This window comes from Carassius auratus, chromosome 34 (genome assembly GCF_003368295.1).
Source record: "Carassius auratus strain Wakin chromosome 34, ASM336829v1, whole genome shotgun sequence".
Taxonomy (NCBI): Eukaryota; Metazoa; Chordata; class Actinopteri; order Cypriniformes; family Cyprinidae; genus Carassius; species Carassius auratus.
The window spans coordinates 1,891,015-1,906,062 of NC_039276.1; the positions used below are offsets into that span (position 1 = coordinate 1,891,015).

At 35.1% G+C, this 15,048-nt stretch overlaps 1 protein-coding gene across 1 annotated transcript in view; it reads right to left on the bottom strand.

The window, feature by feature from the left end:
• Positions 1-15,048, bottom strand: part of LOC113052925 (sodium-driven chloride bicarbonate exchanger) — a 58,489-nt gene that overhangs the window by 11,134 nt on the left and 32,307 nt on the right. The window contains exons 8-16 of the mRNA XM_026217409.1: positions 12,027-12,115; positions 9,641-9,798; positions 9,473-9,560; positions 7,166-7,312; positions 5,920-6,014; positions 2,987-3,161; positions 2,728-2,861; positions 816-1,061; positions 637-742 (exon numbers count right to left, since the gene is read on the bottom strand). Of these exons, the coding sequence (XP_026073194.1) occupies positions 637-742; positions 816-1,061; positions 2,728-2,861; positions 2,987-3,161; positions 5,920-6,014; positions 7,166-7,312; positions 9,473-9,560; positions 9,641-9,798; positions 12,027-12,115 (1,238 nt within the window). The remainder of the gene's footprint in view (positions 1-636; positions 743-815; positions 1,062-2,727; positions 2,862-2,986; positions 3,162-5,919; positions 6,015-7,165; positions 7,313-9,472; positions 9,561-9,640; positions 9,799-12,026; positions 12,116-15,048) is intronic.

The window sequence follows — 15,048 nt, forward strand, 5'->3', positions numbered from 1 at the left end:
AAAATTTGTTGCTCACTGAAAGACAACAGCAGCAATGATCTTTTTGATTTTATGGTGATTTAACAAATGTAATCCGGTTCAAATGTCCTTAATCTTATTTTAACTTAATCTCTATCATGCCACTCAAATCAGTAAATTTAAATTCCCATCAAACATAAAATGCTTGGGATAGCTTTGTTTAAAAGACTCAGTAGAAATATGCAATTTGCTGCAGTTCTTTGATATTTATATGGCCAGAAAGAATGAAATTCTTATGCTGATCTCAAATAATATGTCTTAGTAAGATGATATTTAAATAGTTTGTTTTATGATCAACGCTATGTAGTTTCAAAACAAATAATGCAGTGCAATACAATGACTGAGAGATGAACAAATAAATGTTCCTCAAAAGCCTGAAGATCATATTTGATAAAAACATTTGAACAGGATTTTTCTAATAAATACTGTCTGGATAATCAAGTAAAACTAAACTATTTCAGCAACTCCAAAAAAGTCTAATCTATCAATTAGTTAAGAGATGCATGTAAATTGTGTTGATCATGTGCAGGCCTCTGATATTTGCATATAAAATATGATATGTTAAAAGTAGTTGTAAACCAGTCAGGGATTCTCAAAAGTCACAAATGCAATTCTGACCTGAACTTCCAGAGCCTCCCAGTAGATCTCAGGAGCTGAGACGTTGTTCTGCTCCCAATACTGAAGAGTGGCATTGTTGGGGTTTGCAGGCTCAATACAGGAACATCTACAAGAGGAGAATACTGAGGGTGAAATGCATTTTGTTTCTATAATACTATTCTCTGGGTCTTTATGTTCACCTGTAAGTGGTGAGTTTCTCCAGATTGTTGTTCATATTAATGGGATACGTCTCCCCAAGATGAATGAGCTTCTCCATGGCCTCATAGATGAAGATGATGCAGATGAGAGAGGCAAAGGCCTCCTCCGTGAAGCGTGTGATGTAACAGACGAGGGAGCTGGCATCAGTGGCCACCAGCAGCAGACAGAGGAACGCCGTCCACAGCCCAATACACGTCCTGAGGGACAGGTACGACAGCCCATACTCCCTGCACACAAACACACCGAGAGCCATGACTGATGTTAACACAAGCTGAAGCGTACACAGGCTGTATGAAAGATTTCAAGTCTGAAGGGATGTAGGTCTCCTAAGAGTTTTCTAATTGTGGCTGCTAAGCAGTTTCTAGAGTGTTCTAGACAGACAGAAGAACGACAGACAGACAAACAGACAAACGAATCAAAGAAAGAACAACAGATAGACAGACAGATAGAAGAACGACAGACAGACAGACAGATAGAAGAACGACAGACAGACAGAAGAACGACAGGCAGACAGACAGACAGAAGAATGACAGACAGACAAACAGACAGACGGATAAAAGGAAGAACGACAGACAGACAGATAGATAGAAGAATGACAGACAGACAGACAGACAGATGGATTAAATAAAGAACGACAGACAGACAGACAGATAAAAGGAAGAACGACAGACAGACAGATAGATAGATAGAAGAATGACAGACAGATAGACAGACGGACAGATAGAAGAACAACAGACAGACAGATAGACCGGTAGATAGATAAAAGAACGACAGACAGACAGAAGAACGACAGACAGACAAACGGACAAACGAATCAAAGAAAGAACAACAGATAGACAGACAGATAGAAGAACGACAGACAGACAGACAGACAGACAGACAGAAGAACGACAGACAGACAAACGGACAAACGAATCAAAGAAAGAACAACAGATAGACAGACAGATAGAAGAACGACAGACAGACAGACAGACAGACAGAAGAATGACAGACAGACAAACAGACAGACGGATAAAAGGAAGAACGACAGACAGACAGATAGAAAGAAGAATGACAGACAGACAGACAAACAGACAGACAGAAGAACGACAGACAGACAAACAGACAAACGAATCAAAGAAAGAACAACAGATAGACAGACAGATAGAAGAACGACAGACAGACAGACAGATGGATTAAATAAAGAACGACAGACAGACGAATAAAAGGAAGTACGACAGACAGACAGATAGATAGATAGAAGAATGACAGACAGATAGACAGACGGACAGATAGAAGAACAACAGACAGACAGATAGACCGGTAGATAGATAAAAGAATGACAGACAGACAGAAGAACGACAGACAGACAGAAGAACGACAGACAGACAGACAGACAGACCGATAGATAGATAGATAGATAGATAGATAGATAGATAGATAGATAGATAGATAGATAGATAGATAGATAGATAGATAGATAGATAGATAGAACGACAGACAGACACACAGACAGATATAATAATGACACAGACAGACAGATAGAAGAACGACAGACAGACAGAATGACAGACAGACAGACAGACAGACAGACAGACAGACAGACAGACAGACAGATAGATAGATAGATAGATAGATAGATAGATAGATAGATAGATAGATAGATAGATAGATAGATAGAAGAACGAACGACAGACAAATAAAATAACATCAGACAGACAGATATAATAATCACAGACAGATAGATAGAAGAACGACAGACAGACAGAGCGACCGACAGACAGACAGACAGATAGATAGATAGATAGAATTATAATTAATAATATAATTAATTTATACAGTTTAAATAAGTGTTTGCACTAAGCAATATAAAAACAAAACAAAAAAACACAGAGTTCTTTATATCATACATACTTGCAGAATTTGAATAATATTTTCTCAAACACAAGGACAGGTCCAGTGCTGCCCAGAATAGTGAGAGGCTGGCCGGCAAAAAGTGAGTAAGCCATTCCAGTCATGGAGGCTCCAAACAGTGATTCAATTGCACTCTGGGAAAAGGGGAGAAAATGTCACTAAGCATCATGTTTACATGACTACACTAATACAGATTCAAATATTAATGACTAGCCAACTAGGCCAATTAGATGAGCCTGATGTGTGCAGGTGTTCTTACTATGCGTCCCTCGGTGGCTTCTCCCAGCAGTCCTCCGAAGGTGATAACAGGGGACATGCAGGCGCAGTACAGGAACAGGAAAGAGGCCAAACACTGCAGGCTGAGCGCATCTGTGAAATCTGACAGGAAGTGAGGAGCCTTCCTCTTCACATCCAGAACCAATCCACCAAAAATCCTGACAAAAAACACCAGACACAAGATTTATGTCGTCTGAGCTGCAGAAAGAGATGGAAAACTGGCTTCAACTAAATTCACAGTGTTACATTCCACAAAGATTTCTATGCAAAATAAACACTTACCAGGCAATTATTTACATGACAATTAAATATTTTTCTTCCAAACTTTATTACTATAATGCAAACAAAAAATAAATAAAAATACAGTACTGTACAGTAATGAGAATAATAGGAAAAACTCAAAATGTGTGTAAATCTCATGAAAATAATGTCATAATGCAAAACAATTTTAATGCAACTAAAATTAGGCTTCATTGTCAAGTTTATCTATAGGATGGCTGGATTTTTTTTTCTCCATGTGCCGACACATATGTGAAATATTTCGCACATGAAGTCACAGTTTTCTGACCAGAGTGGTTTCACAGCAAGACAGAAAGTCTGGTGCGTCTTGCATATGAAAAAAAAACAGCTGCACCGTCATAAGAACAAAAATATATGCCTTAAGTTTGTAAATGCTAAATACGATTTCATAGTCTGGAAGAAATACTTTAAACGGTACATTTCACCATTGACTGGTGTGGCAAAAATTATGTATGATTCAGAATAACATAGAAAACTGGAATCAATTTAGTACATAAAAATAAGGATACAATTATTTATCCTTATAAAAAATTTAAATCCAATTTAGTGAGTGGTGTCCAGCTTTGTTATTTTAGATTTAAAATCCAGTATTGAATTCATTTTAATCCAGTTTTATATATCTAAAAAAGTTTTGTCAGTTTTGTCAATGCATTAAAATTAATGCATTTGTTGCACTGGAAATGCAAGGTCAAATTGAGAACACTGTATCTTGGTAAACCATATTTTCTGTTGCACAATTTAGCAAATATCAACCAGATGTTCCATGCATACAGAAAAATTAAATTTTGTGCACAGTGTATACATACTATATAAGGCATAAACAAAATATTAATTAGGGCTGATCAGATATGATTGCTGCGAACCATTAGGGAGAAAAGAGCCATCTGATAACAGAAGGGGATTATTGTTGTGAGAAGAGAGAAAGTCACTCAAAGTTGTGAAAACTGTCACTCAACAGGAAGAGTGTGACCAAATGTCAAACATGGCGTCTGTCCAGTTCACTGGAGAGTTGAAAACCTGGTCTTCAGTGGCACGGCTCTTGGTTACATCTCAGTACAGAATGAAAGCATCATCCTAAAAGATCTGCATTATTACAGTATGTGCCCTTTAACTGTCATAATGACCCCAGCGGTGAGCTGCATGACCTTTTACATTTGTTTTCAAAGAGGAATATTTTATTTCTCAGAGATTAAGCCGTTGTCTTTAAGGCGAGACATACAGGCAAAAACCTTTGAGATTTTGCTTTTCAGACAAATGAACAGAAAACATCCAAAAACACCTTTAAGTCTTTCTTTTAATGCGCTTTATCTATTTGTGTCATATTTCAGTTATATAAAAAAAAAATTCTCTTTAATTCAGCAGCAACTTACTGTATGTACTGTACACCACACTAAAATTTCACCGTTTTATTCCTATCTATATTCTGAAGGTTTTTACAGAGAGGTTTGTTCATACTGTATACAATTTGCCTGATTTTATACGGCACATTATTCCTAAAAACATGGTGAAAATATATTTTTCGTCTGGCTATTGACAATATTGAATAATTTGTGGAGCGATAAAAAGAGATATCCAAAATCTCAAACCAATATTCAGATTTCTTGTAGCCATTTAGCCTCCTAGTTAGTGTGTCCGCCTCCTATGCCGGAGACCAGGGTTCGAGCCCTGCTTGGAGCAAGTGTGAGGAGTGGCAGAGAGGACCTGGGAGAGAGGGGTTACATTGGTGCCGTGACCCGAGAGAGGTTACATTGGTGCCGTGACCCGAGAGAGGTTACATTGGTGCCGTGACCCGGATGAGAGTGAGGTTTAGGGGGGTGAGTAGTGCTGTGCAGGTAAACCTCACTCCCCGATCTCAAGAGACGCACTAGTGTTAGACGCTAGTGGCTGTAGCCATTTAGCCTCCTAGTTAGTGCGTCCGCCTCCTATGCCGGAGACCCGGGTTCAAGCCCTGCTTGGAGGAAGTGTGAGGAGTGGGAGAGAGGGGTTACATTGGTGCCGTGACCCGAGATAGGTTACATTGGTGCCGTGACCCGGATGGGAGTGAGGTTTAGGGGGGTGAGTAGTGCTGTGCAGGTAAACCTCACTCCCCGATCTCAAGAGACGCACTAGTGTTAGACGCTAGTGGCTGTAGCCATTTAGCCACCTTGTTAGTGCGTCCGCCTCCCATGCCGGAGACCCGCTCGGAGCGAGTGTGAGGAGCGGGAGACAGGGGTTACACATAGTATAAGCGGAATAATTGTTTCCTCAGGTGTGCATTATTTTTTCTAATAATTCAAAGGCCTGTCGTCAATTATTCCTAATTTGAAAGGAACATATACGTTCCGTCCAACTGGAATATCCTGTGAATTCCACTTCAAATGGCACTTATGGTAGAATAGAACAAACGTCTGAAGTGATAGAAGAAACATGCATAATGTGCATAGTGAACTGAGAACCATTGCTCTAGAGGACACAGGAAAAAAAAAACATTTAAAAACCAGGAGATACCTCCATGTGCTCTAAAAGGAGATTCTAAAGTATCTAATTTATGATTTTTTCACACAACTGACATGTGATTCTGGTTCTGTGTAGATGTGATTCTACACACACACACACACACACACACTCCAGACTGACCTCCCGGTGCGCTGCAGCTCAGGGCCTCCATGTCCACCATGTTCCTCCGTCTCTGCCAGCTCTCCATTAGGCACGGCAGGGATCTTTCTCTTCTCCTGTTAGATCACACACAGAGACTGTGAGAGCTGTTTGCAGTCATATTCCTCAAACGTCTGCTTAGTGTTGCCTCGAACTCTGTGACTGTACTTGTTAAACTACTGCAGTTAGTTCGGCCTGCTTAACAAGCTGACATTTGTTTTGTAGACAGCTATGATGTCATCATAACATTTCCATAATGCATTATAATGCATTATGATTGGTCTTGTCTTAATTGCATATATTTAACTAATCTATAGCCATAATTATACTGCATGGTTTGTGTTGTCATCGTTTACTTCTAAACCTACACTTGTGTCCAAAAATTTTTTTGGCTGGTAGAATTTGATATATTATACTTTTCAAGAATCTTAAATCAAAAGAAAAGAAGAAACAAAAGTAAAGCATGTTGTTACATACATGTCACTTGTGATTCATGTTTCATATTCATTCTTGCTTAATGAGATATTAAATAGTATGTGGAATTTTTATGCTTTTTTTTTTGAGGGACAAGCTCCCAAAAATGCCTTATTTTTGTATCCCATGGTAGAAACAAGTCATTCTGGTTTGGAACAGCATGACAGCAAGTAAATAATGGCAGAATTGTAATTGTGGGGTCAATTCTCCCATTAAAGCATTTAAAATCTCAAGGGCCATGTCAAATAAATCATTTAGATCAGACGAATCACTGTATGCTCTCGTTCTTCAGATGAATGTCTGCGCGCTGCTCTTACATCACTGAACATTTTCACTCTTTTCTCTTTTTTTTAGGAGTGCAGTGTTATAGTTAATCCTCTCTTCAGGATTTTCTAGATAGAGGTTTCAACAGTAAATGCTCCATTTTAATCTTTATAACCAGATGGAGATTGACGGCCAGCTGTGCTTTTATAAATCATGTGCATTACATCACATGACTTACTGTACATATGTGGCAGACAAGATTGAATTTGACTTAACAGTTTTCATTTGATATAAGCCACAGAAATGCCAAATATGCATGATGAGCACTTCTTGATGCTTTTCCTTTGCTGAGCACTGCACCTCATTCCTGTAATGTCACTTTTGTCACTTTCGAAGAGAAGAATCCTTCTGTTTTCTATCTTTCATATCAGCTGAGTGTTGTCTTACTGTAAGTTTCTCTGGTTCATCCAGTAGTTTCTGTTCCACTGACCTGGGACGGGACGTTCTTTGGCGGCTCTATCCTGATGGACGGGTCCCATTCTCCCGGTGGCAGAACTGTAACTTGGTCAAGAAATTCATCGATTCCAGCAATCAGATCATTGCGGTCCTTAGCTTTATAGGCCACATCATGGAAAACCTACAAAAGACAAAACCGGAACATTCTTAGTAAAAAAATGTATGGATGTTGATTTCCAACATTGATTAAAATAAATAAATAAAAGGTCATTCTGAGTTTATATCTCACAACACAGACTTGTTTATATATAAATATTTATATTTTTTATTTGTATTTATATTTTTATAAATAAAATCAGAAATTCGGACTCTCAATTCGGAGAAAAAAAATCTGAATTGTGACATATAAACTCACAATTGAAAAAAGTCCGAATTTTAGAAGATTACAAAAAAAAGTCAATTGCAAGATATAAAATTTGAATTCTTAGGAAAAAGTCATAATTGAGATAAAAACACAGAAATCTGAGAAAACAAATAATTCAGATAAAAATTCAGAATTCTGAGAAAAAAGTCATAATTGAGATATAAACTCAGAATTTTGAGAAAAAAAAAATATTGAGATAAAAACACAGAAATCTGAAGGAAAAAAACCCCAAGGTGAATTATAAGTAAACAAATAATTGAGATAAAAACAGAATTGTGAGAAGAAAAATATTGAGATATAAACTCAGAATTCTGAGAGAAAAAAAAAAAACTAAGTGAAAACTGCAAGATTTAAACAATGAATTCTGAGGGGGAAAAAAGTCAGAACAGCGAAAAGTAATTCAGAATTTCGATTTCAGAGAAAAAAGTCTAAATTGTGAGAGAACTTTTTTTTTATTTTACAATCTTCCTAGAAGCTGTTTGTGTTTCATGAAAAAAGAAACAAATGAATGTTTTTCTAGTTATGACAAGTTATTTTTTCAAGACACTTCTATACCGGAAGCCTGGGGGAAAAAGTAGATTTTCTCATTTTCATGCTCTTCAATAACGTCTTGAGATGTTGCCTTAGCAACATCAAGCAGCAGCTTGGCACGATGGAGGTTTTCTGACTAATTAGCAGTCATTTGCATCTTATTAGGGCTGTTCTGCAAGTCTCCTCCGCACCTCAAAGACTAAGTGAGAGAGAATGTGCTGAGCTGTGAAAGACCTCAGGAGTCTCCAGTCCTCTCATCTCTGTCAGACGGCTTCAGTCTCCGTGAAATCCAGTTTATTGAAGCAATTTCATTTGAAAGGTATTTGTGATGCAATGCAATGTTTTTAGATGCAATGCAAAGCAACAGATGGCAGCCTTCAATAATGAGTTACATTTATTATGATTAATGGGTCACTCCTTCCATCTAGTGCATTTTTTGTCTCTCTATGTTGGATAAAAATATATATTTTTAAAGGTAAAAGATATAAATCATATTAGTTAGCTTCCTTTTATCACAGTTGAGTAAACATACATTTGGTTTGAGTGGACAACAAAAACAATTTTATATATTTTTATATTATATCTATTTTTATATTATATATATATATATATATATATATTTTTGATTATTGGGTTGATAAGTCATTAATTTGTATGTTTTTCCAATTCAATTTGTTAATTATTATTTTTATTTAAAAAAAAAAGAATTGGGGGGGGGGGGGGGGGGGCATCCTTCTTGATAGATTTGATGAAGTCCTTGATGTTTTCTATGGTATTAACAGTTTAGTGTCACTCTAAAAACTCTTGTTTGATCCAGTTACAGAAATCAGAAAAAAAAACTATAAATGTACAGAAAATAAATATAAAAAATATTTAAAGATGATCACTTTCATTTTTATAATTAATTAGTTACTTTGTGTCACTCAAATAATTCCAGTTCGAACAAATTACAGAAATTGGAATTGTAAGATAAAAAAATATATATATATAAAAGTAAAAACTCTATATAAAATACACAAAAAAATAAACAATAATATATAATATAATTATTTAATAAATAAATTTGAGCTGACAACTATGTAAGTGGACTTTATTTTCATAACTAAATAATTGGTTTGTTCCATTTAAAAAAATCCTGTTTGATCAAATTACACAAATATAAACATACAAATATAAATATATATATAAATATGATATTTAATAAAATAATTTTGAGTTAACAATATAATATAATATTCATAACTTCAAATGCGGCTCATTCAATCAGAATTTAGAATAATTTTTGAATGATTCTAAAACGCCTCTGGATCAAAAATACAAAGTCAGCACAAACAGTATTTTGTTAAAAGCTGTAAACAACTGTAAAACAGCATCATGTGCTCTTACCTCATCTGTCATCAAGGTAGCAATTGATCTGCCAATCTCGTGATACTGTGGTCCTTTACCCAGAGGCCCCAGCAGGATGAACAGGAACCTGAGAGACGAGGCACACAAACAGTCATGTATCTGTGTTCGTACGCTGGCTTTGACATGCTGAAAGATGAAGATGTTCACCTGGTGGTGATGGGCACCTCTGCCAGACCGTTCAGCAGTACAGCAGGAGAGAGGCGGACAAACGCCACGACAGGCCTGTCCAAAAACTCCAGCTCTCCAACCAAAACATTAGAGGCCTCTGCGCCCGGAGGAATCTTCTTCATGAAGTGCAGGTCTATCTACACACAAATCAGATTGCTGCATCACTAGATGAGAAATACACAGGTTTTAAACTGGTACGTCATACAGACATTAAGATAATCCAAATAATAATAAAAAACGGACAGACTAAAAAGAGCTTAAAAGAGTGTAAGCCTTATGGAGTGTGAATATTTTTGCAGTTTCTACAGTGTTGCAAGTCGGTTGCTGGTGATCTTATGGTTTGAGAAGTTATTATGTAACAAATTAATTAATTCAGGAAAGATCAAAAGATGGTGTAGGTTACAATCGGGGTTATTATTAAGCTAACACCATTAAAAAAAAATTGCAATACTAGAACTAAAATATACATTAACTCAGATAAAATTAATTATATATAAAAAATAAATAAACTTATTTTATTTCAGTTGCCAAGACATTTCGCATTTTTGTTTAGTTTAAATGTAAATATTAAAATAACTAAAACTAAATAAACTAAAACTGCAGTAACATCATATTAAACAGTTAAAAATAAATCTAATAATAAAATTACAAAACACAGCAAAATTACTAAAACTTGAACTATAAATAAAATTTAAATAATATATTTTTTTATGACTAAAATATTAACAAATTTTTTAAATGAAAAAATATTTTGATATTTTAATATTTTGAAAAATTTGAAACTAATTAAAAAAATAAATTAAACCTATAACAGTACCTCAAAAAAAATAAAAAAAAAAATAATAATAACTTAACCTCAGTGTGATGGTTATTTCAAGCAATCAACATTACGCAACCCATCCATATATAGGATTCTGAGATTTGATTTGCAAATCTCAATATGGAATATTAAAAAGCATTAGAAAAAATCCATAAAGCTCCTTGTAGAATTCTGGTTACTGTGGAAATGTGCTCTTAAGACTGGTTTAGGGGCAAAGGTCAAAATGATGTACAGAATCAAAGAGATTATGTAGGTTTGCATAATGCAAAAGACCACATGTTGTGTAAGATTTCATAATATTACTCTCTATTTTAATTGCATCATGGTTCATCACGACCGCAGTGAACCTGACAGCACCGCAGCTGCCTGCTCATCTGTTCATGGGATCACAACATAACACCCACTTAATACAAGAAACCAGCATAATCCCTTTCCCCAGAACAGACAGACGGCAGCGCTTCACAGAAAATACACAGAACTCTATGTACTGTACAGCACTGTTCCTTATTTGAACAGAAACTTTAACTTTTAAAAGCATTAAAATTTGTGTTTTTGTGAAAAAAAGTGCATAAAATGTTTGGAAATAATTGCATGTTTTTATAATTCTGCATCATATTACATTCTGCAAGAAAATGCATGTACTTTTTAGGTAATTTATGTTAGAAGTATTATTGTTTATTTATTTTGCTTTAGTTTTTTGTACAGTGAAAACATTATGCATCACATCTGGTTATATAAGCTACCTTTCAAAAGTTTGGGGTTAAGATTTTTTTATGCTTTTGAAAGAAGTCTTGTATGCTAAAAAAAAAGGCTGCTTTTATTTGATCAAAAATACAGTAAAAACACTAATATTTTGAAATATCATTACACTTTTAAAATAACCATATTCTACTTGAATATATGTTAAAATTTAGTTTATTTCTGTGATGCGCAGCTGAATCCTCCAGTCTTCAGTGTCACATGATCTTCAGAAATCATTTTAATATACTGATTTGCTACTCAATTATTACTGGTGCTCAGTTATTGATAATAGTTCTTCTTATTATTAATGTTAAAAACAATATGTTTTGGCAACATTTTCAGTTTTCAGGTTTCTTGATGAATTGAACATTCAAAACAACTGCATTCACTTGAAATATAATCTTTTGTAACAAAATAAATGTTTTTATTGTAACTTTTGATCAATTAAATAAAAGCATTCATTTCTATTAACCCCCTCCCCACCCACCCAACATATGAATGGTTGTTTATCATGATTTCTGCATAAATATTAAGTAGCACAACTGTTTTCAACGTTGATAATAATCAGAAAGGTTTCATGAATGATTTCTGAAGATCATGTGACACTGAAGACTGGAGTAATGATGCTGAAAATTCAGCTGCGCATCACAGAAATAAATTACACTTTAGAATATAATAACACAGAAAATAGTTATTTTAAATTGTAATAATATTTCACTATTTTACAGTAGTTTTAGCACACACATGCAGAAGAGACTTCATTAAAAACATGAAATGTATTTATATTTAATTCTGCATCTTTACCTTGCTGAAGTCCACAGCACTGTTTTCACGGCTCACGTCGTTCTTGCCCTCAGTGGTCAGAGGTTGAGACTGGGGAGGAATCATCTGACCTGCAGACACAGAGATCATCAATCAATCAATCAATCAATCAATCAATAGGACAATACTCATCAGTGTTAATCAGCCGATGAATTGAATGCAGCAGGAGCATCGGCTGTATTGAATGTAGCAGACTGAAATGACTGTGTTTATGGATTGGAAGAAGAAAAATGATTGTAATGGAAATCTGTCATGATCTCAGATGTGTTTTATGGACTACATCCATAAAACGAGACCCGATGAGCAGAGAGACGATGGCTTGAACTAATTACACATTTTTGTCAGTATGCTCACTACAGCAGCCTTCAAAAATGGATATAAATACATGTAAAGCATCACTTCATGGAAAGTCGATTGCACTGTACTCAGCTAAAGCAGCTTTTAGCACATGACGCAGCACCAGAGCCCTTAGTTAAGAGAGCATCTTACATGGCATGAACAGATTTGTGTTCATTAGTCATGCTCGCTGCTGTTTAAATGCAGTTTTGGCTCTGTGCTGCATGAATTACTGTACTAATGATGCTCTGCACGGCACAGAACGAAGGGGCTGGTACATTTCATGCGCTAGCATTAGCGTGTGGGAAGCTGGCAAACTTCCTAAACATAAGCCCTGTATAAAGGTGATGAATATTCAGAATAGCCTTCACCTTCCTCACAGTATAATATCATGTCATTTATCTGCAATATTACACTGATTACACTCTACTGGCACAAATTGGATAATATTAAATTTGCACTTACTATTTAACTAAGTTGCTTTTGATAAGATGCATAATGCATGAATGTAAATGAATACATTTAGTATCAGTCTTGGGTTTAACCAACTGAAAGAAACAATGCCACTAACTAAATTTTTTCAGTAGCATGACGGTGGGTCAACTGCTGCCTTTAAGGTGCACTTTACAGGCCATAGCTAATTATATTTTTGCTACTTAAAAAAAAAAAAAAAAAAAAAAAGCATTTTTAAGCTTTTTTTTTTAGAATTTTGCAACAAAAAGAAGAAGGATGTGCATTAGGTGCCTAATCTACACTTTACTCTGTATTTTATCCTTGTGACTTGTTGTGCAACCAAAGAGAATCATGGGAAATGTAGTTTTGTCACCCAATAGAACGTAACAATCCCATTCATCTTCCCTATAATGGAATTGATTTTAAAGCTAACTCATAATCCATTAAAGACAGATCTACTGTGAGTTACAAGACTGTTATTCGATGGTATGGTTTTGTTGAAACCATCAGCCAACATCATTTCAACAATACTTGTGTTTAAATGTGGAACTCCTGAAGAAAGACTACATTACCCATGATTCTGCAAAGAAAACGGACCAAAAAAAAAAAAAACTCGAATGATGGAATAGCTTTCCTATGCTCTCAAACTGCTTAAATAGTTCTAAATAGACACATATTCTGCAATAATGGAAAAATGTGTTATTTATATAGATATAATCAACATCTATAAATCAATAGTTTTATATTTATCTGTCGATTTTTTATCTCTAGTTCTTCACGAGCAAGTCGATTCCTTAAGACAATTCATTATAATGAACCCATTCAACAAAATGATTCTCTGAGTTATCTGAATCATAATTTTTTATGCTTTTAAGCATATTAACATATTAAGATTGACAGTACGCACAAATTTAATGTACTTAAAGGAAAGCATCTCATCATTGATTATTATTTTGGTGCCGTTCATAATAACGATCTTACATTAGATTATTTCCATCTCAAAAAAAAAAATATTCATTTGAATTATTCATTTTATGCATATATATATATATATATATATATATATATATATATATATATATATATATATATATAAACACAAGACTGACACGGTCTTCATAATATATCCTTGTCTTTGCACCAGATAAATTCAAATTTAATCATAATTTTACTTAAAATAGCTTAAATATAGTAACTTCAGCACTTTTTATTTTTAAAAAGTTGTAAATAAAACAGATTATTAGAGTATATATTTTTTTAAGAAAACATTATTTGAGGCTGTCTAATTGAAAAAGCATTTAATTCAGCATGTTACTTGCTTAACCGTGAAATTCTCGGGCAATATCTGAGTGAAAATAGTTTCTAGACCATATTTCTTCCAGTGTATTGTAAATCATGAATGGCTTGTTGCTTCGACAAGACTTTACAACCACCTTAAGAGGTGCAAGCAACTACATAAATCCAGCCATGGCTACTGTGGTTTTAGCTTAATAACATTCGCTATTTCTTATTAAAATCATCTCAGAGACTCATGCATTCTCGCAGCATCTCTTAGCGTTTTAGACTACATTTTGTTCACCACGTGCATCCTATCCGCTGATAGATAACCACCTTCACACGTTATGTTTTAGGAAGCACTACAGCAGAAGGGAAAGTCTCTCAAGTTAAAAGTTGCCTGGATCCAAGCCGTCGTCTCTGTCCAGGCTGAAGGAGGCGGTGGGGTTCTGGTTTGGGCGGGTGGATGTGGAGGATGGAGGAGGGAGAGGTGAGGTGATGGACACACTGGACGAGCAGCACAGAGGCCAACATGGAGAACAGGATGAGACCTGCCCATCACTCCCATCACAAACAACTGACTGCCACAGAGGACACTTAATAAAGAGATGAGATGATGCACCTGTCAGACACACACACACACACACACACACACATATATAAAGAGGAGACAAGACAACAGAGACATTGAAACTCTGAGAAGGTGAATCTGACATGTGAACTGATTTTTAGGAGCGACATATTTCTAATAAAACCAGCAACAACAGACATAAATTGGACAATTTCAAGTATAGCCGAGTACAGTAAATAGCCTAAATCATCGTTCCATTTCTAACACATCTTATTTTTTCCACTTTGTAAGAAATAAATAAACATAAATATTTATAAATATAAATATATACATAAAATAAAATAAAGAAATTAAACATTGTAAATATTT